Genomic DNA, 21,898 nt, shown 5'->3' with positions numbered 1-21,898 from the left:
TCCATCTTGACCGCAGTAACTATTGACACTCTTATAATTTCAACTTTGTAAGCAAACATCAAAATATTTCAGACTCTTCCTATCATCTCTATACACTTGTAAAATTTTGGTATATCACAATGAGTAAAACCAACATTTGCATAGCTAGTGAGACCATGGGTGAAAAAAGAAGAGTTAAAAAGACTATAAGTAAGGTTAAAAAAATGTATACGGGCTTAAGGGAGATTAGACAATATTTATCTATTGGGCCTTCATAAAAAGCCCAACAAAACAAAACGCGCGTGTATCACACCAGTAGAGTGACACAGTGATCGTCACCGGTAAATTAGTTGGCAACTCTCTCCGCCTGCTCTTCGATAACTCCGAGGAACCTTTCTCTCTCTCTCTCTCTCCTTAAATCCCATTTCTCTCTCTTTCTCTCTCTCTCACTCGCATTGCGATTAACGAAATTGGAAAAAATGTCTCGTCTTCTCCAAACACCATTCTTACCCTCCGTGTCTCTCCCCACAAAAACACGATCTTCCATTCCGGGTTTCCGGGTAAAGCCCAGAACAATCCCAATCCAAGCAAAGATCCGAGAAATTTTCATGCCTGCGTTAAGTTCGACGATGACCGAAGGCAAAATCGTATCTTGGGTTAAATCCGAAGGCGATAAGCTAAACAAAGGTGAGAGTGTTGTTGTTGTTGAATCTGATAAAGCTGATATGGACGTTGAGACTTTCTACGATGGTTATCTCGCTGCAATCATGGTTGAAGAAGGTGGTGTTGCTCCTGTTGGTTCCGCTATTGCTTTATTAGCTGAAACTGAGGATGAGATCGCTGATGCTAAAGCTAAAGCTTCCGGTGGTGGTGGTGGTGGGGATTCTAAAGCTCCTCCTCCGCCTTCTCCTCCTCCGGCTGCTGTTGAAGCACCTGTGGCTGTTGAGAAGAAGGTTGCGGCGCCGGTTAAGGCTGTGGCTGCGTCTGCGGTTCATCCGGCGTCTGAAGGAGGGAAGAGGGTTGTTGCGTCTCCGTATGCTAAGAAGTTAGCTAAGGAATTGAAGGTTGAATTGGCTGGTTTAGTTGGAAGTGGGCCGATGGGAAGGATTGTGGCTAAAGATGTTGAGGCTGCGGTTTCAGACGGAGGAAGTGTTCAAGCTGCGGTGGCTGTTAAGGAGGTAGCGGCAGCTCCTGGTGTGGAGCTGGGATCGGTGGTTCCGTTTACGACAATGCAGGGGGCTGTGAGCAGGAATATGGTGGAGAGTCTTGCTGTTCCCACATTTAGAGTTGGATACACGATTACTACCGATGCTCTTGATGCTCTCTACAAGAAGGTGAGTAAGTTTTGCAAATTAGGTTGGTTGAGATGATAGGAAACTGGAATGGATTGAAGTGTGATTACAGATTGAAAGCATAAGAATTGGTTGATGGGAATGAATAATATGGAAAATTTAGAGAAAATTGTAGCTTAAGGGCTAGAGTTCATGCACTTTTGTTACCTAGAAGATGCTTAAGTTGCTATGCAATTTGGTTGCCAAGGAACCCTTAGAATCGTTCACCACTGTTTTGGGGGTCTTGTTGTCCAATGTAGTATTGTTTCGATTGCATTTTTGGTTGACAAATAGTTGTAATCAGAGAATGAGATTATGAGCGATTGCATACACTGAGTCTAAACAGTAAGTTTTTATTTTTCTTTGTGTGGTTGGTTTAGGTTAAGTCGAAAGGTGTGACAATGACGGCACTCCTAGCTAAGGCAACTGCACTCGCACTGGCAAGACATCCGGTTGTGAACTCTTCCTGTAGAGATGGTAACAGTTTTGTGTATAACAGTAGCATCAACGTTGCTGTTGCTGTTGCTATTGATGGTGGTCTGATCACTCCGGTGCTTCAGAACGCTGACAAGGTTATTTTCTTTTGTATGCTTTCTTTATAACAGGTTTTGAGGTTATTCTGTCTTCAAAACCGGTATAAACAAATTGTTCTGTCTTTTGTTAATAGGTTGACATTTATTCATTGTCTAGAAAATGGAAAGAATTGGTTGATAAGGCCCGAGCCAAGCAGCTACAGCCTCAGGAGTACAACACTGGTAAACCTAATACTAGAATATAGAAACGATTCGAGTTTGAGATTTTGCGACGGAAATGTTTGTTATGTAGGTTCATAATCAGAAGTCAAGATCGTTTGAGACTTGATTCATTTTTCTCCTTCTGGTTAACTTCAGGTACCTTCACTCTATCTAACCTTGGAATGTTTGGCGTCGATCGGTTTGATGCCATTCTACCCCCTGGAACTGTAAGTGCTTTTTAACTTTATGTATTTATACACATTAATTTAGTTACTAAAACTTTTTTTGCCTAACAATATGCCAAGGAATGACAGCTCATTGATTTTCTTGTCTATGATCAATAAAGGGAGCGATCATGGCTGTAGGAGCATCTCAACCTTCAGTGGTTGCTACTAAAGACGGCCGCATTGGCATGAAAAACCAGATGCAGGTAAAGTTTATTAGCAACTATCGTTAGACCTTGTTCCTCTTCCCCTTTTGTCTTCATGAAATCGTCTCGAGATGTCCTGGGAAGTTGTTAATGATGACTGGTTACTTGAAAATCCACAGGTGAATGTGACGGCAGATCATCGTGTCATCTATGGTGCTGATCTCGCACTGTTCTTGCAAACACTGGCGAGCATTATTGAGGACCCAAAGGACCTGACATTCTAGGCCAAATTACTACTTTTCGCATCCCAGTCTTCTCTGATTTTGATTCCATGGGAGCTTGTATTTCTGCGGTAATCAGTTTCTTTGATAGAGTCTACCTTTCAAGAGTAATGTTGAACATAATCATTCCTTTGTTTGAGCTATCTTTGCAACATTTGGCGCATTGAAAGGCCTTCACACATGATTTTGCTGCTGACTTTTACATATTTATCCACTTACTTCTAATATCGACTGAACTTTAAACACAACTCTAAATGCATAATCTTAGATCTTTCTTGTTTCTCAGCATCTCGAAAATGGAGATGCAGACAATAGACTGCCAAAGGAAAGCAACCTCTATATGCTGTTTATACATACAGTAACATGCAAAAATTTACAAATCATGCCTCATCTAACACTATCACTTAAAGTCTTGTGAGCATCCTTAGGACAGTCTTCATCTTTGGCCTCGCCCCAGGAGAGATGTTTATGCAGGCAAGAGCAACACTGAGAGCACGGAGCATCTGCTTTGTTGCTACAGATGATGTTTTGCTCACTCTGACATCAAGAATGTTGTTGCACTGCTCTTGTTGGCTCGAATGACTCTGCACCCACTTAGCTAACTCTCTTCCTTCACTTACCGCTGGTCTTCCAGTTAAGAGTTCCAAAAGAATCACCCCAAAGCTGTAGACGTTCCCAGCCATTGTCACCCTCATAGTGTAAGCATACTCTGATGAAGAGAAAAAAGTGAAAGATTAAGAAAGTTGATGTTTCTTAGACAGGGCCAAAATCGTTTTTCACTCACCTGGTGGAATGTAGCCGATGGTGCCTGCAACTGCTGAGAGGCTGCTGTTGCTTTTGGAAGGATCGATTACCTTGAACAGTTCAATGTCCCCTACTAGGGGCTCAGTTAGCGACTTGAGCATTATTTTCTTACTAGAGAGATCTGGTAGAAGGATTGGATCACGGCCGCTGGATTTGGATCCATGCAAGTAAGAGATCCCCTGAGCTATCCCAACTGCAATACTGTACCTGCTCGTCCAATCAACTACATCACTGGTCTGATTGTGTAGAACATCGTAAAGGTTATACATGTGAGAAAAGTCATAGACGAGCAAGCATCCTTCTGAATAGAGAACATAAGCTAACGGAACCATTATGTTTGTGTGATGCAGCTTGCCCAACATCTCCAGCTCTAGCTCTAGTTGCTCGCTACTGGCTTGCTGGAAAACCCTGTCTCGTGTGTTAAGTTTTTTGATAAGGTAACTCGAACCAGAGGGCATGACTACTCTGTAGTAACTCCAGAACATTGTCTGATGCAGAGCATTTTCTGGATGGCCAACAGCTTCGACAGCTTTGGTGAAGTTGATGTTTGATCTGTGTATAGCGTTTGAAGTGAGAAGCTTTCCATGAATGACCTCGGGGAGAACAGTTGATCCTTCTTCATCTGGGTCAACCTGCATGTTGTTATTTCCCTTGAAGCGTCGAGAAAGTTTCAGCACGATGACTGTTGTGATCCCTGCCACAAGAGCAAGAACTCCAAGGCAAACAAATATTACAACCATAACTAGTTTGCTTTTCCCTGTTGGCCTTCTCTTGATAGAGACTTCATCCTTATTTCTTGACTTGATCCCGGGGTTTCCGCTGATATTAACTAAAACATTATGGGTGAACCTTGGCATATTTCCGGTTAGCTGGTTGTTGGAAAGTATGAGCTGTCTAAGGGATATTAAACTGCCAGAAGGAGGGATTTCGCCTGAAAAATTGTTATTTGACAGATCAAGAACTTCCAAGCGATCAAGTTGAAACAATGAAGCGGGGATTGGCCCTTGAAACATATTGTAGCTGAGATTCAATGAAATCTGCAACTTCGGTGGCATTACTGGAATCCTCCCGCTTAGCTGGTTATCTCCAAGCTGAAGTTCTATCAAATTCTTCAGATCTCCAATGTTTTCAGGTATTGTACCACTCAGATGATTGCCTTGCAAGTTCATGTTGGAAAGCGTCTTTAGTTGCGAAAGAGAAGGCGGTATGGATCCACTCAGAGAATTCCAGCTGATGTCAAGAATCAAGAGGTTAATTAACAATTTGATAGTATCTGGGATTACTCCTGTAAGCTTGTTCTGCTGCAGTTTTATCACTTGAAGGCGGGTAAGGTTACCAAATGAAAGAGGTAATATCCCGGTGAACTCATTCATAGCCAAGTTCAGGAGATTCAAGCTCTGAAGGTTTCCAAATGCATGAGGTATGTGGCCAGTTAAACGGTTGTTTTCCATCTCCAGATAGGTTAGGTTCTGCAGTGATTCAAACGCAGCAGAGGGCACCGGCCCTCTTAGCATATTACTTCCTAGTCTCAGCCTAAACAGGCCAGGTGAAATGCTTCTCGGTATCCATCCAACTAGTTGATTAGATGACAAATCCACAGAGACGAGTTTAAGCTGCGACAAAAGATCACCTGGAATCGACCCGTTTAGGTTGTTGAAGCTGAGGTCTAAGTTTGCGAGGTTTTTTGTGATCCCTGATGGAATAACTCCAGTGAAATGGTTACGGTTAGCCGCAAATCTACGCAAAGTTTGGATTCTTGAAAGCGATTCTGGGATTGACCCGCTAAGCTTATTGTTGGAAAGAATTAAACTTTCTAACTTGGTGAGGTTTCCCAATGAACTCGGTATTGAACCAACAAGCTGATTATCACTGAGATCTATCAGCGTTAGTTCTTGATAATCTTCAATACCCTCGGGAATAGTACCGGTCAGAAAATTATCTGAAACCTCGAGCTTCTCCAGCCTTTTGCTCAAATTAACCGGAACAGAACCAGTCAAACTGTTGAAGCTAAGATTCAAACTCCTCAACTGAACCAGCCCATCAAAACCATAGTCTGGAATCTTCCCACTCAACGAGTTGTAAGAGAAATCAAGAACCACCAGTTTGGAGAAACCGCGGAAACTAGGAGAAGAAGAAAATTTGTTTGAGCTCAAGTTCAGATGCTTCAACCCAAGAAGTCTTTCGCAAGTCGTCACAAACCCATCTGGGATCAAGCTTAAACTGTTGTTGGAGACATCGAGAGACTCCAAAGTCTTGAGTTTGCAGACAACTGGTAAGAAGGAAGAATTGGAGATATCAAAGCCAGAGACAGATATGCTAATCACAGAGCCATTGTCTTGTCCGCTGCAAAGAACACCGTTCCATGAACATGGATTCATCTCAGAACCAGGAAGGTTCCAATCCGAGATATTAAGAAATCTCGAGAGTTCGATCATTGTGTTTGTCTGGTCCAAAGACAACTCCGAGAAACATACATGGCAACAACAAGGCAGGAAGATAAAGAAGAGACAGAACATGAACTTGCCTGTTTCTTGAGAAACATGTATCGTCTTCCTCTTCATCTTTTTGACCCTAATGATTATTGTTTTCAGGCAAAAAAAGAAAAGGATGATGAAAAGCTTAACGCGTAAAAAGAGTGCCGAGAAAATTCGTTTAGAAAAATGGAAACAGACAGGTCAAGAAGAGAATGGTTACACAGTGACTCTGGTCTGTGGCGTGTTAATTGGGTTGTAAGGAGTTGACTTGACCGATGCGTTGTGACACACGAGTCTTTTGAGCTTTCATGTTCCATGTCACACTACTCTTTGTTTTTTTTTTTTTTTTTTCCATTTCTTAATAAAAGTAGTTACTCTTTCTTGACCATAATAGTTTTGTTTTGTATTTTTTTTCTTCTCTTTAGAGAAAACCGTGGACCACTCTAATTTTTTAAATTATTTAACTTTAACAAGTATAGGGCTTAGAAATTTCAAGAAAATGCTTAAAAAATATTTCTTATTGATTTTAATATATAACTTGGAGATAATCCGTCCTATAGCACGGAATAACATATTTAGTAAATATTTGTTTTTGTTTCTAACAGTTTAAATATATGAGATATAGTGTTTATTTATAGATTGGGTTTAAAAATTGTCACTCCAAAAAACAACTCTGGTGACCAAACAATCTTTACTCCTAGTAATTTACAAAGTACACAAATTATATTATAGTTTAGATGAACGAGCACCAATAAAACTAATTAAAAAATCAATCAGATGCTAAGATTTGGATGATAATTATAAATAAGCCATTTTTGGGATATGTTTGTTAACTGCTAAATCTCTTAATATTTATGTATTATTGATCTTGAGAAAAAAGAAACATATATACATATATATAGGTTCTAGTTTTAATGTTAACCTTAATGAAACTGATTTTGACCAATAGCTTTAGTCAAGAGATTGACTAACTATTTTTTTTTTTTTTAAACATGTATGGTAGAGACAATACTGGTCTTTCTTAATATGCTTTGTACGTTCATGAAATATTAGATTAGCGGCAATGTGATGAGAAACTACAATTATTCGAGTCATTTGATTTATTGCTATGTAAAAGGCATAGGTTAATATCCAAACTTCGTAGAAGAAAGCAATACAATTTGTTGCTTCTTTGTTTTCCTACGAATGGGAGAGTTTTAGAGCCATACTACTTACTCTACCGAATGAAGACGAGGTTTTGGACATGCTTCCCAATATGAATCACAATAAGCAGCAAGATTCAGATCTGAAATTTTACTTAACAAAAAGCTTTGCTCATAGGCTTCGGTTAGATACTGAACAACTCGTTAAACCTCTTCCCATTGTCGTCGACGAGGTTGAGCGGGAAATTATGGCGAAACCATCTTTACGTCATAGTTCATTGGTATCGATCGACACTGATGCCTTAGACATCGATCCAGTTGCTTGTCCTCGACGAATCCCCATCTTCAGGCTCTCTGGGGATGATGATAACTCTCCAAAGGGTCTTACAGAGGCACCATGACATATAAACAATCACACAAGTAAAGAAATCAACCAAACAATTATGAAACCACCCAAAACAATGATTAAACCGCTCAGATAAGTCATAGTCATGCACTCACCTCGTGATTGGAATGAAAGAATGACAAAAGCATGAAGAACATAGGAATATCATATCCCTCATGTAACGCCCCGACCATCAACTCTCCAGTGGGCTTCATGTTCACTCTCATCCCATGGGCCCACCTCTCTTGATGGGCCTCACGTCCTCTCACTAGGCCCGTGAGCCCATCCATATCCCGATGGTCGGTTTTCTACACATGGGAGGCTTAAAGACTTGTTTACCGACCCTACAGATCACCACATGATCTTTCTCAGTGTTTTGGCCTCACTCACACAGTTCCGACAACCCCTTCCCAGAAGGTTACCCATCATCGAACTACTCCAGCATCAGCACGCTTAACTGTGGAGTTCTCTCAGGACCTTTGACCAAAATGTAAGTGCACTTTGATGACATAGGTGGCCAAATCAATTCAATTAAACTTCTCCGCAAACTAGAGTCTCACAATTCTCTCGCACTAACAGACCGCAACGTCGTCGTTGTGCACAACGATCGTTACCCCCTAATAGTGTGAGCCCACCACTCCACAATTGTTTGGGTTCGGCTCTAATACCACTTGTAACACCCCGACCGTCAACTCTCAAGTGGGCCCCATGTTCACTCTTATCCCATGGCTCACCTCTCTTGATGGACCTCACGTCCTCGCACTAGTCCCATGAGCCAATCCATATCTGACAGTCAGTTTGCTACGTCTGTGAGCCTTAAAGACTTGTTGAAAAGAATCAACCCATTTTTTCTTTTTTTTAGCATGCAAACCGAATTAATCCAATTAATTAAAACCAACTAAACCAGTCCTAATCAATTTAAACCAGCTAAACCGGTCTTAATCAATTTAAACCAATTAAACCGAATGAATCAATTAAACCAATCCAATGAGCAATAACTAGCGGAAAACTTAACCAAATAATCCAAATAATTTAATTGCATTAAACTTGCATCTCAACCATAACCAAAACATTCATCATCCAAAAATAGAAATAACAACCTGACATGTTTCTAAGTTCCGGACTAACAACCTAACCATTCAAACAATAATACAGAGACAACCAACGAGTCCCTAGATCATCCCGTTCTCCACGCCTTGATTCCACGGTCACACTTTTCCTTTACCTGCATCAGGAAAAGAGATGCATAAGTATTTCTAGAAATACTTAGTGAGGCATTCATCCCACTACTGGCTATACACACAAGCAATAATGAAACACATTCAAGCATTAACCATCACAAGCATCAACAATCCATGAACAATCAATATAAAACCCAATATGACGAGTAGTGTCGATCGACACCTTCCACTGGTGTCGATCGACACCAAAGCCCTAACTTTGCTCCAGTCGCTTCTCATCAATAAGTCTCCCCTTCCTTGCACTCCATGGCCGAAATAACACTTCCTCAGGCTCGTCCAAAGTCCCCATATCATAGAAAACAAGCATACAAGCAAAGAAATCAATCATCAATCAAAGGAACGCCAAAACATGCATTAAAACTGCTTAGATAAGCCTTGGTCATGCACTCACCTTTGAATCTAGAAGAACAACAACGAAACAGAGACTAAGAGTGATGCAGCGAGATATTCCAAATATCTCTTATTATTATCTCTTAATTTATTTATTATAATTATTCTAGAATATTCTTAGTTTTAGGGTTTTATGCTTTATTATAAATAGGCTTCTTAAGCCTCCTATTGTATTCAGTTATTTGATATATTGATTAATCGAAAGATTTAAAGAGGTTTTAATAAACCACTGTGAAGAGTATTCACAAATCCAAGAGCTTTTGCGAAAGCCCTGAGAGGAGGACTCTCAAACCCTAGATTTCCGGGTATTCTGAGAATCAATGGATCTCTAGTCCTATCCCTAGAAGCTTCCGCTCCATCATTTGGTATCAGAGCTGCGTCTCTTTGATTTCTAAATCAATGAACGATTCTGGTTATCACATGGCAAGTGATTGCATCTACCCTATCATGGACGAAAGTCCTTTTATCGAGAGAGAGGAGAACCACCAGATCTACAGAGAAATTGTTGGTGATCCGATCTATGATGTTTATGAAGAAGATCTTATTTGTGCAAAGTTCGGGCGAAATCAGATCCGTGCAAAATTCGGGTTTTCTGCAGAAATCATGAAACCACCGATTTGTGTAAGTTTCATGCAAGTTCCGACCTGTACATCCGTCGAGGAGGTGATTTGTGCGAAATTTTGGTCAGATCCGGTTCGTGCAATTTTCGGGTCAGATCCGGTTCGTGCAAATTTTGGGTCAGTTACAGTTCGTGCAAATTTCGGATCAAACCGGGATTGTGCAAAAATCGAGCTAAATCAACCGACAGAGATAAAGATGGATCTACAAAGATCACTTTTGCTAAAAAATCTGCTGAAGATTCGAGGGCGAATCTTTCTTGGCCGGCGGGAGCTGATGCAGCGCAGATACAAGATTCGAGGACGAATCTTTTCTTGGCCGGCGAGACCTGATGCAGCGAGATATTCCAAATATCTCTTATTATTATCTCTTAATTTATTTATTATAATTATTCTAGAATATTCTTAGTTTTAGGGTTTTATGCTTTATTATAAATAGGCTTCTTAAGCCTCCTATTGTATTCAGTTATTTGATATATTGATTAATCGAAAGATTTAAAGAGGTTTTAATAAACCACTGTGAAGAGTATTCACAAATCCAAGAGCTTTTGCGAAAGCCCTGAGAGGAGGACTCTCAAACCCTAGATTTCCGGGTATTCTGAGAATCAACGGATCTCTAGTCCTATCCCTAGAAGCTTCCGCTCCATCAAAGAGGGACGAAACAAGCTCTCCTAACACCACACACCACGGATCTAACCTCCTCTAGCCTTGAACCACCAAGAAGAAGCTTCAACCTCTCCAAAAACTCACTCAAAGGCACCAAAAGATCTATTTCTCACTCTCTGCTCTTGGGGCCTTTGACCGAAATGATTAATGCACTTTGGTGACATAGGTGATCAAATCAATTCAATTAAACATCTCCGTAAACTAGGGTCTCACACCTCCTAACACCAACGACCATGAATCTCTCCTTATCTATGCTAGAACCCCAAGAACATGCTATAGAACACTCCATAAATCCCTTGATATAAATAACATGTAAGTTAGAGTATTTTTTTTTGGGAAAAATGCCATAAAAATCCTGGAGAGTACGATTTCGTTGGTTTAAATCCCGAACTTTCCAACTGTTGATTTAAATCACAAACTTTCTGTTTACTTTCTCTTTAATATGAAACTTTAATTGACTTTGCCAATTTAGGCACATCGTTAAATCGCCAAACGGAGCAATTAAACGGGTTTGAATGTCATTAACGAAATCCGTCAAATACAAAATAAAACCGTTTTTAACATAACCCAAACACTTAATCGATTCAACTTTTTCCCCAAAACACTTAACAGAAAGTTGAATCGATTAAGTGTTTGGGTTATGTTAAAAACGGTTTCATTTCATATTTGACGGATTTCGTTAACGACATCTAACCTCGTTTAATTGCTCCGTTTGGCGTTTTAAAGATGTGCCTAAATTGGCAAAGTCAACTAAAGTTTCATATTAAAGAGAGAGTCAACATAAAGTTTGTGATTTAAATCAACAGTTGGAGAGTTCGGGATTTAAATCAACGAAATCGTACTCTCCAGGATTTTTATGGCATTTTTCCCATTTTTTTTTCCATATATTTCCTTAGTTTATGTATGATTATGAACTATAAGTTTACTTAGAGTATGAAAATGGGCAGCTGACCAACCTTACTTAAAAGAAAAAGCTCGTGCCGAAAATATTTAAAAAATTAGAAAAGTTTTATTTTCAAATTAATATGTTGTAGTGACATCTCAAGTGCTAGCTTGATTACTACAGTTAAAGCTATAAGCTTTTATTTGTGGGTTAAAATGGATCGATTTCAAAGTAGGATTTATATATTATTTCATATAAATGCCCATTTATTCAGGTCATGTTGTATGTTAACATAAATTATTGGAGTCAAATTCTGGTAAGAGATATCGAAGAAATAAGTATTTTTTTTTTGTCGCCGAAAAGTTTTATTAGTTTAAGCGTAAGCCCAATGGGCATGCAGATACAAAAGAGTTATAACTAGAGAATTACAGACGAAAGTTAAAAGGCCCAATGTAAACCATAAAAAAAAATTACAAAAGATAATATAAAAACATTTATGGTTTAGCATAAGACACCTGTAGATGAAGTATCTTCTCTAAACCACGCATCAAATTGAAGTAGTTCCACGTCGCCACCGTCTGTTCTTCTCCAACATCACCGGAATCCGATTAGCCACCATCAAATAGCCATAGGGTGATGAAAATCTTTCTCCCTTCTGCCAATCTCAAATCCAATCAAAGGATGCGTCGAAGTCTACAAGATCAAATATATGAAACCTCTTCAAATCTTCTTCGAGAATCATCAACTTCGGGGAAGCTCCACCAACGATTACATCCATATTTTGATGTAATTATTTGCTTTGCTCCTATGATATGAAAAAATAAAAGTGACAAAGATATTACTCCTCGAGTAGTTGAAGAAACAAAGAATACTTGCAAAGGATTATCGGAGAAGTCGCCGGCTTATTCTTCAACAGGCACGCGGTCAGAGCCCAAGGCTCCTCCCACGAAATTAACAGAAAACGTAAATGGATGAGAGATCTTTATCTCGCTTTTTAGCGAGAAAGAAAACCGGACTTAGCCGGTAGAAAGATTCGGATCTTAGCCGGAAACTATATTACAAAACAAGAATTTCGGTGTACCGGAAATCTCCTTCTCTCTTTGAAAAATAGAGATGTGATAAGAGAAAGAAAGGTAGTAGCTTTAGAAGAAATAAGTATTTAGTCACTTGGAATATGTAAACTATATATCTGGAATATGTAACGTTAAATCTCTAGCTATTTAATGACTCTATATTTAGTGTGACAATTATAAAAAAGTATTATAAAAGCATAATATCACAATAACAGAGAGATGTTTATTTTATTAATGAACTATAGAGAGATACATATTAGAGACACATATGACAACAATGAACATTGTTGACAATTAAAAACAACAGAAGAAGACATCACAATACTAGAAAACAAGAACATATCTAAAATTTATATAATAATAACTTCTCTAACCATTCTTGCCTCTATTACACCATGAAACATTGCCATTTAAGCTTTTGATTTAGTTTGGGAGATTGGTCTCAGACTTCAATTTATTGACCTCCTCCTTTGAACATATTAATATCTTCTTCACCATGTTGCAAAATTCACTATATGCACACAATACCAAAAATGTAATATTATCTCTAAAATTATTAACTAATTTATAATAAATAAAAAATGAAAAATAAATCTTACAGCCATGGAACGTCCCCCATAAGGACAACATCTCCTTCATGGTCTGTGAAAACCATTTCCCATTGGTTACGGGATCGCAACTCGCCTGGGAGATCAAAGAGCTTCTCAAGTTCATGAATTAATTGATCATATCCGTTAAGAACACTTAAATCCAAAGCTCTTCCTACAGTCACACCTTGCATTTGAACCTTTTCAATAACATCATATATATTAAAATTTTGTGAGTGGATTACAATGTGAAAAAATTCATGTATGAAAAATTAAGAATATGATGATCTTATACTTACCTTAGTACAACTTCTAGTTGAAGTAAACTGCTTACTTTCTGCCATCTTTGGTAATTTAAATGTTGGGGTCAAACCAATTTTTTTTTCTTGAGAGAGTTTTGAAGTATTAGATACTTGGTATGACTCATTTTTTCCGAAAGGAACGACAAGAGAGACTCCAAACAATCTAAAACTAGTGCCTCCTTCATTGGCCATGCTTGGTTGTACTACTTCTGGATTTTGTGTTAATATAGGAGGCAAGAGATGTGGTGAAAATGATGACGAGCCTTTATATATAATAAGAATAGTGAGTAGGTAACGGAAAGAATTTCACATTAAATAGGAGTTTATAAGAATGTCTCTATTTATTTTTTACCAATTTCGTTAACATGTCGTGAACGCTTGTTCTTGATCAGCAAAGATGATTGGGGAACATTTGATGAAGACGGTATATGTTCGATTTCCCATGGAGAAACCTTTTCAGGCCTGGGAAAAGATGCAAGTTCATCCCATTGCACCTTGAAAATTAGAGTTAATTAGTCAGATTTTATTCATTACACTCAAAACCATATTTTAAAAAAATGTTACAAATTTTGAATGAAAATTTACTTGTAAGCTTCGCCATTCTGAATCCTTCCAATGAGGGGAGAAATTACCAACTCCAATAATTGTCCCAGAATATCTTAGTCAATAAAAAAAACGTTTCATATAGTAGAGAATGAATGAGAAAAATATATATATATAAAAATTGATATGGTAGTACCTTTTTTCAGAGAAATCCTCAGCCTCGAACCGCATAGTAAATCTGGATCCGACATTAAACTTATTGTTCACAGCATCTAAGAATTTGTCGTAATTGACAATAAATTGACTTGATCTGATACATATCAAAAACCAAAATATAAACATGCATACATGTTAAAGAACCAAATCTTATGATATTTCATAGAATCATTAATGTGAGTTCACGTTGTTCTTTAATTACCTTGGCTTGAAAACTACGGTGAACATACATTGGTTATGAAAAGCATGCAATGCAGAAGCAATTACTCCATGTCTCATATTTTCTGTTGATACTAGTGGTGAAGTTATGTTTCCTTGTTGATGTCTTGCCCGTCTGATACCAACTCGTAATTCTCCAGTTTCTCCCCTGAAACCACATGTAAATCATTTAAATCCAATGCTCAATATGTAAAAGATATGTAAAAAATGTATATAATATATTACCAAAGGAGTATAAAAGCATCACCAACAACTAAACTTACCGAAGGAGTATAAAAGCATCACCAGCAACTAAACTTTTTGTTGTTATGAATGCACTCCATCCTGTAGTTAAAAGATGTCTTTGTGGTGTTCCTACACTCAAAAAAAAAATTATTAGTTACTAATTACGATTTTCAAATATATTTGTGAATAAAAGAATTTCGTACCCCTAAAACTGTGTTTGAATTTCCAAACACTATCATGTAGATCTTTAGTAAGAATATCTTGGGTAGGCACCGGTATAGCCATATCCTAATAAGGCAATATTTAGTACACAAGTGTGAAATAAAAGCTTAAATTTTTAATTCAAATAATAGGAAAACTAAAAAAAAAAAATACCAGCGGAGGGAGACATTCAGTTGCACTTCTCTTGGGGACCGATAATCCGCCATGAGTGCTTGTGTCTGAGGCCGTTAAAATCTTCATAAAAGAATTAACTTTTGGCCTATATTGGCTATCATTTTGAGTTGGGATTACAACTTGCTATACATTAATGAATATTAGAAAATCAGTTAGAGATAATAGGAGGAATCATCTAATCAAGACTAAAGTAAAAATTTGATTATATTTCACCCACTCTTGCATCTGGTATCAATGTAATCTCAGCGTAAACTTGATCAGTATTTTTTTCCGCCTAAAATTAAAAATTTAAAAATTAATAATTTACTTATGGATATAATGAGATAAAATATACAAAATAAGATAATAATGCTCATGTGTATTTCTTATCTCATACCTTAAGCCTAACAGAAATAACACGACATTCGAGCTTGGAAGGGAGATCAAAATTTGATTGTATTTGATTTAATTCTTCTCTTGTAGCAGCCTCAACCTGAATATTTTATGAAAATGTTTCAAATACCTAATTGAAAACAAAACAGGGGATATAGATAGAAGGAGAGAGAACTAACTAGCTCTATGTGGCCTTGAGGGAAATAATAGACTTTATCTCTAAGATTTGGAAGATGACACAAAGGTCCAGCACACAATTTCCATAATTGCTCAGACATATAGCTTTCGCTTCCATTAACTAGTTAAAAAATAACCAAAATATTAAAACCCAATAAAGTTCATAATGAAAGAAAAAAATAAAACTTCTTACATGTGCCTGATAAATCAGGTTGTACATTTGCAACGTTGCAACCGTCCATTTGTTTTTATCAAAGGATCAACTTCTCTCCCTATCATGAAAACACAAAATGACACATTACTTCCAAAAATATAACATAAAAAAATAATAAACATTGTGAAAAAGTGGAAATTCAAAAATACCCTTTTTCAAATATTACTTTTCAAAAATATCATTTTTCAAATTTGATTAAAAAAACCACTAAAAATATTTAAAATTTACCTAATATGTGTGTAAGCTTATGAATATACACACAAATTACTTTTAGATGTGTATAAAGTTTTGTATATATTTAATAAATACCGTATAAATATCTTATAAAAGCTTTTAAAAACCTTTAAAACCCTTATAGAAATTTTTTAAAAACCTTGTAAAGATGATTTAAAACGTTTTTAAACATTATAAATTAATCAAATCTAAAGTACCTTGTAAACTATATAAAACTCTATAACGTTTCATATTTAAATAGATGTATTTTTGAAAATGGATAGAAAAGGGGTATTTTGAAAAGGAGTAATTTAGCTAATATTAATATTTTTCAAAAATATATATTATATATTACAAACATGTTAAATCATATAACTATAGAAATAAATAATACCTAGATCTAATGAAGTGGAGAGAAATTCCTAATATTGCTCAAGCTATGTATGATTAATGTATACTAATTTTCTTCTTTGAACGATATTATTTATTTTTGGATGAGTTTTATGAACTAGAGAGACAAGTATTTATAATAAAAAATCCTAAAGTTGTACTTCTTTAGAGTCAAACCTTTTGAATATGTATTTAATTACGTTACCAAAAATTATATACTTGAATCAAGGTAATTTATTGATTGATCATTGTTTTGACTGAATATGAAGGTAATTTTGTAATATTCATTTATTTAGTGATTGAACATTATTTAATTACATTACCAAAAATGATATACTTGAATAAAGGTAATTTAGTGATTGATCACTATTTTGACTGAATATGAAGGTAATATTGTGATATTCATTAATTATTTTGACTAGTTATATACATCATAATTAGTTTGACAAAAACATTAATCAGGTTATCAACATTCTTAGATGTATATTTGAATAGGTTACCAAAAACAACATATACAATATTACTTTAAACCTATACATTACAATAAAAAACCTTAAATTAATCATAGACATAAATTGTTTTAATAGATTTTATTTTGCTAAATAAAGATTCTTGTTTGATTGATCGCCTAAATGGGTCCATGGCAACAGTTTGTACCAATGGTAGTGGTTTGGCCTCTCAAAGGATTTGGCATATACAATAATTGGTTTCATCAAAGCCGTGGAAGAGCAATATTGTTGTCTGTCAACATGTAACACCCGTGTTCGAAAATGGGTGGTGTCGATCGACACCAAGATAGGGTGTCGAGCGACACCAACATTTTTCGGTTAGGTCGGTTTAATTTTAATTGCAAAATCAGCTTAATTAGGTCGGTTTAACCCTAGGCTTGACATTTAAAAGAAGAGAAGTCGACCTTTGTCATTCTTCAGCAGACTTTAGCATTTTACAGAGAGTGAAAGAGATTGAAAATTTTTGAAGGTTTCTGTAACGCTTTTTGGTGGTGTTTCTAGGCTGTTCTTGCTGTTTCTAAGCCAGAAGAAGTGAGATCCATGCTGTGTGGTGTTAGGAGAGTCAGATCCTTGCTTGTTTTTTTGATACAAGACTCGGTGGTGAGCTTGTACTAGGATAGAGATGATGGCTTCACAAGCTGGCGGTCGCTTCTCTCTTGTGAAGGAAAAATGGTCGATGATGGAGATCTGACATGATGGCGGTCGCTTTTCTTGTGTGGGATCGAATGACGGGGAAGTGCTGGCGGATTGAAGTACACCACAGAGATGTGATTGGTCAATGATACAGTACATCACACACACAAGACAAAGAACAAGTTTTTATCTTAAGAACACTGAAAGAGAAAAAGAAAGAAAGTTTGTTTTTTTATTGATAATCAAAGGTAAAAACTCATACAACTGCTGCAGGGGGACTTTAGAAGAGTCCTCAAGCTAGCCCTAAGGCCAGTGTTTTTACGCCTGGATCGGACCCGTCGGTCCGACCGGTTAACCCGCGACCCGAACATTTCTCCGGTTTGGGTTTAGTATTATAATCCAGCAATTTCAAAACCGCAAAACCCAAGAAAACCCGCTATTAACCCGCGATCCGGTTGGTTCAACCGGTTTTAATTATTTTAAAACTCTTTAAACTTTCTCAATCAACACATAACACATCATGTTTCGGTTTCGTAGTTGAGCATAATTTTTCTTCTTTTTATTTTTGTTCTTTTATTTGAAAATTCATGGTTATTTGATGTTAACTAAATATTGCTAATTGTTCATATTTTGATTTGTGATGTTTTATTTGCGTGTTTTGTTTTTTTAATACTTTTTTTAGATTTGAAACTTTTAGTCACTTTATTATTACTGTTATTAGAATTTATATTTTGTTAATATGCTACGATCTTTTATATTTTTATGTTCATAAAAGTATATAATATATAAATAAATTTTAATTATTTAACGTGTGGTCGAACCCGGTCAACCCGAAGACCCGGTGACCCGAAAGCTAGTCTGGTTCACCATCCGGGTCGGGTTTAAAAACATTGCCTAAGGCCGAAATTAATGTAAAAAGTGCAACACAAAAACAAATAAAATCACAAACACAAATTAATCGTTTTTTGAAAGAAAATAATTCAAATACTAAAACAAACTTAAAACCTCTTGTTGTGCACGTCTTCTAGCCGTTGCTGAGGACCTACGAAGATCGAATATACTGAATAAAACTTACCTGGATGCAATCTAGGCCCAATCGATGTTCTCTGAACTACGGCATCTTCTATTACTCGTTGATCTACTTCATGAGTCTTGTCAGGTAATCGCTTGTTGGTTGGTTTCTTGAAGTAGAGGGATTCCTGGAGTTTCTCTTGGGTAGCTTGATCGTTCTCTTGAAGTTCTTCCATGTCCTTGATGTCTTGTTCTTGATCTTCACTCTTGATTACACGAGTATTTAACCCGATAACTTAACCGAAGTAAAGTATATGCGGGATCGATCACAAGGAGCAATGGTACACTAAAGACTTGCGAGACTCGTTATCAGCTGAAGCGGAAAAGACTTGTTGTTTGGTTTTTCAGTTTGTAAATAAAAATGCAAAAAGAAACTGTGATTAAACTTATGAATAAAAGACATTGGGCAGCATGGTACTTTCAGAGAATCAATGAATAACAAATAAAAGCAATAAGGTATTCAAACATGAAGAATCGTTCTTGAACATGAACAGAAGTTTAGACTACTTCTCTCTCAAGACATTAATCACTAAATTTAACTATTCAATTACTAAACTCTCATTTGTAATTTCCTAGCCAAATTTGCATTATCAAACAGGTTAATTTGGTTCACAAAGCAGGGTGATCAATCCTATTCTAGCATTGAGAACATGTCAATTGAAGAACCTAAAGATTAAGAATTCCCTAATACATCTAATCTTTCAAATCATTGAATTCTCCTACTTGGAACCCTAAAACCCAATTAAGAACTACTCACACATATTGCAGAAAATAATACAAAAGGATATGAAAGAAAAAATGATTGAATAGATTAAAATAAGAATAGGGTTTAGAAATCTTCTCCAAATTGTCAAAGAGGATGGATTATTCTCCCCAAAATTGTTTTGAAAGCAAAGAACAATGTATAGAACTGAAAAATATGAAGGATAGCTGCTAAAAAGTCGAGCCTAGAGTATAAAAACAATAGGAGACGAGTTGGATCTGTTTCGGATATATGGGCCAATATCTGCGTCAGAGGTAAGGGACCGAACGATCCAAATATAGACGGATCGATCTAATGCTCCCAGGTTTTACTTCTCCATCAGCTTCAACAACTCGTCAGAATGACCTGTCTTCACGAAATCGGGTGTAACTTTTTAATGCACCGTTAGATTTCCTTGAAATAACTTTCAAATGAAAGCTAACATCTGTATTTATCTTGTGTTAAAACCTGTAAAGACTCTATAAAATTTATAAAATGAAAGAGAAAAGAAAGACTTCAAACCGATAAAAACACAATATATCAACTCTCTTGATCACTCTCGAATGTGAATCTTGTTTTACTCGTCTCTTGTAACTCCATTGTCCTCTCTTGGATTCTAGAGGTTTCTTGACCTGCCAAAGGAGAATTCATACTTGGGGAAATGGTACGTTCAAGTTTCATTCGAGTGATTGCTCAGCAAGCTCTTCCTCGGGAATGGGATTATATCCTATCCGTTGTGATGGAGTAAAGGTGGTACATACCAGTTGACGTCATTCAGCTCTAGTGAGCTCACAATGTCTTGTACAGCTAAGTTGAATCTCTGTCTAAGCTGTTTAGACTTTGAACGAGTCATGGGACCTTCTGGGACGACTGGTACAGTTTAAGCGGGTTGCACAAAAGAATCGATCTCCGCATCATTTTTCTCTGTTTTGTTTTTGTTCATCCATTGCAAAGAGGTGAGTGCATGCCCAAGGCTTATCTAAGCAGTTTGATCATTGGTTTGGATGTTTTGATGACTGTTGATTGATTTCTTTACTTGCTTGGTTGTTTATGTGTTCTACGATCCTTGTGGTCTTCGCGAAAAGTGTGTATTGGGAAATGAAATACAACATTTTAATAAAACAAATAAAACAACCAACTCGTAAAGACCCGTGTAGTTTAAAAAGAATCATGAAAAATGAGTAGTAATCAAAAATAAAAGTATAATTAAATAAATATAATTGAAACATGACGTAAAAATGAATATAACTGAAAAATGAGAAAAGTTAAATCCCTATAATATAGGAGTGGCCGCATAAATCAAAAATTTCCTATGATAACAATTGTAATATTGATTTACTTAACTAAATTTTAAGTTAAAAAAAAACTTATAGAGTATACTCTTAGTAAATATAGTGATTTACTATATATAATATAAGGAATATTTTATCCTTAATATTCAGTTTGAAAAGAAAAAAACAGAAATAAAAATTAATAATTAAAATTATAAATTCAGAAAAAAGAAATTTTGATATTAAAAATAGATTTAAAAACATTTTTTACCGCGTTATTCATACACTTTTTTGTCAATCGAGTAATATATGTCTGTTTTGGAAAATTAAAATTGCAACATATGTAAAAAAAATGTTGAATTTTTATTATATATTGTAATATAATAAATTAAAAATAAGATCACATAAATATAAAAAGAGTATTATTTTTAATTAGTTTGATAAATATTAGAAAATCCAAAATTAGATATAGAGATAATATAGATATAGTTACCTAAACATATGTAATGATATTTAATATATAAATAAACATTTATTTCAAAGATCCAATTTAAGAATCCGGGTTAAAAATTTTAGAATCCAATTTTAGAATCCAATTTTAGAACCCAAGTACCTTTTGCACTTCTCTTTTAATATATAGATGATTGGGAAACGCAAGAAACACATGTGTTTAGTAACTATTGCTCTCCTTTTTTATTTTTTTCTTATTTTTAATTTTTCTGTTCTCTTTCTTCTCTTTCCTAAATCTTGTAAACACAAATCTATTACAATTTTTTCATCCAAAAATTTATCCAAATATGTTATTAATTTTTAGAACATTTTTTCCAATCTTTAAAGACCAATTTTTATATATTTTGCAAATATGTAAAGATTTAGTTTTTCATATTTAATATATTCGTACTCTATGTTTAGTGTTCATACTCTTTGTAGCATGTTTGTACTATGTTTTTTTTGTGGTACTGGGTTAGTAACCCGCGTTACACGCGGGTATATTTGTATTGATTGTTTCAAGTTGTTATAGATTTAGTAATCTAAATGCGCAAGTATGTATATATCGATTATTATAAAAAAAATTAGACTTAATAACCATTTAAATATACATTGATAGGTACTACACAAAAATACAATAACATTTTAATTTTGATTTGTTTGAACATAAATGTTCTTTTATTTATATTTTGAGTTACATTTATATTATTTACAATATTATGTTGATAAGAAAGAAAAAGTTAAAAAATTTATATGATTAGTTAAAATATTCATATTAATATATTGGTGGACAAAAAATAAAAATTTTAAAAAAAATTGAATATATCTAGTCTTTTTTAAGTTCTACTCTCTAATGGAATATTGTTATTTAAGTTTTTTTTTATGGTATATCAGAAACATATGGTGGGACTTAACTTCTACGACTTCCTCATTTTAGTGTCCGCAATTCCACTATTATT

At 35.7% G+C, this 21,898-nt stretch overlaps 3 protein-coding genes across 3 annotated transcripts; 1 reads left to right on the top strand and 2 right to left on the bottom strand.

Annotated features, from left to right (window-relative positions):
- Positions 1–375: 375 nt before the first annotated feature.
- LOC17899372 (dihydrolipoyllysine-residue acetyltransferase component 5 of pyruvate dehydrogenase complex, chloroplastic) lies at positions 376–2,879 on the top strand. The gene is made up of 6 exons (XM_006307224.2): positions 376–1,313; positions 1,691–1,882; positions 1,978–2,065; positions 2,201–2,271; positions 2,391–2,474; positions 2,594–2,879. Exons 1-6 carry the CDS (start codon positions 459–461, stop codon positions 2,696–2,698), a joined length of 1,395 nt encoding a protein of 464 aa, XP_006307286.2. The 5' UTR covers positions 376–458; the 3' UTR covers positions 2,699–2,879.
- LOC17896803 (leucine-rich repeat receptor-like serine/threonine-protein kinase At1g17230) lies at positions 2,779–6,438 on the bottom strand. The gene is made up of 2 exons (XM_006304651.2): positions 3,480–6,438; positions 2,779–3,404 (listed from the first exon to the last, which is right to left on the bottom strand). Exons 1-2 carry the CDS (start codon positions 6,058–6,060, stop codon positions 3,100–3,102), a joined length of 2,886 nt encoding a protein of 961 aa, XP_006304713.1. The 5' UTR covers positions 6,061–6,438; the 3' UTR covers positions 2,779–3,099.
- Positions 6,439–12,579: 6,141 nt separating this feature from the next.
- Positions 12,580–15,649, bottom strand: LOC17896729 (putative auxin response factor 14). Its single transcript, XM_023790275.1, has 14 exons — positions 15,601–15,649; positions 15,410–15,528; positions 15,235–15,330; positions 15,076–15,132; positions 14,838–14,981; positions 14,666–14,750; positions 14,501–14,591; positions 14,221–14,385; positions 13,999–14,112; positions 13,845–13,917; positions 13,612–13,753; positions 13,257–13,522; positions 12,970–13,157; positions 12,580–12,881 (listed from the first exon to the last, which is right to left on the bottom strand). The coding sequence occupies exons 1-14, from the start codon at positions 15,647–15,649 to the stop codon at positions 12,794–12,796; spliced, it is 1,677 nt and encodes a 558-aa protein (XP_023646043.1). The 3' UTR covers positions 12,580–12,793.
- Between the last annotated feature and the right edge of the window lie 6,249 nt (positions 15,650–21,898).

The sequence above is a fragment of the Capsella rubella genome, unplaced genomic scaffold, assembly GCF_000375325.1.
Source record: "Capsella rubella cultivar Monte Gargano unplaced genomic scaffold, Caprub1_0 scaffold_1, whole genome shotgun sequence".
Classification (NCBI taxonomy): Eukaryota; Viridiplantae; Streptophyta; class Magnoliopsida; order Brassicales; family Brassicaceae; genus Capsella; species Capsella rubella.
This window is presented reverse-complemented; position numbering and strand designations above follow the sequence as displayed.

Excerpts from the sequence above, each read along its gene's own strand:
- LOC17899372 (XM_006307224.2), top strand. The coding sequence starts at position 459 with ATGTCTCGTCTTCTCCAAACACCATTCTTACCCTCCGTGTCTCTCCCC. Across the intron at positions 2,066-2,200 it reads GCCTCAGGAGTACAACACTG|GTACCTTCACTCTATCTAAC; the intron begins GTAAACCTAATA and ends GGTTAACTTCAG. Across the intron at positions 2,475-2,593 it reads GCATGAAAAACCAGATGCAG|GTGAATGTGACGGCAGATCA; the intron begins GTAAAGTTTATT and ends GAAAATCCACAG.
- LOC17896803 (XM_006304651.2), bottom strand. The coding sequence starts at position 6,060 with ATGAAGAGGAAGACGATACATGTTTCTCAAGAAACAGGCAAGTTCATG. Across the intron at positions 3,405-3,479 it reads CATCGGCTACATTCCACCAG|AGTATGCTTACACTATGAGG; the intron begins GTGAGTGAAAAA and ends TCTCTTCATCAG.
- LOC17896729 (XM_023790275.1), bottom strand. The coding sequence starts at position 15,649 with ATGGACGGTTGCAACGTTGCAAATGTACAACCTGATTTATCAGGCACA. Across the intron at positions 15,133-15,234 it reads TTATTTCTGTTAGGCTTAAG|GCGGAAAAAAATACTGATCA; the intron begins GTATGAGATAAG and ends TTTTAATTTTAG. Across the intron at positions 13,754-13,844 it reads CAGAATGGCGAAGCTTACAA|GTGCAATGGGATGAACTTGC; the intron begins GTAAATTTTCAT and ends CTAATTTTCAAG.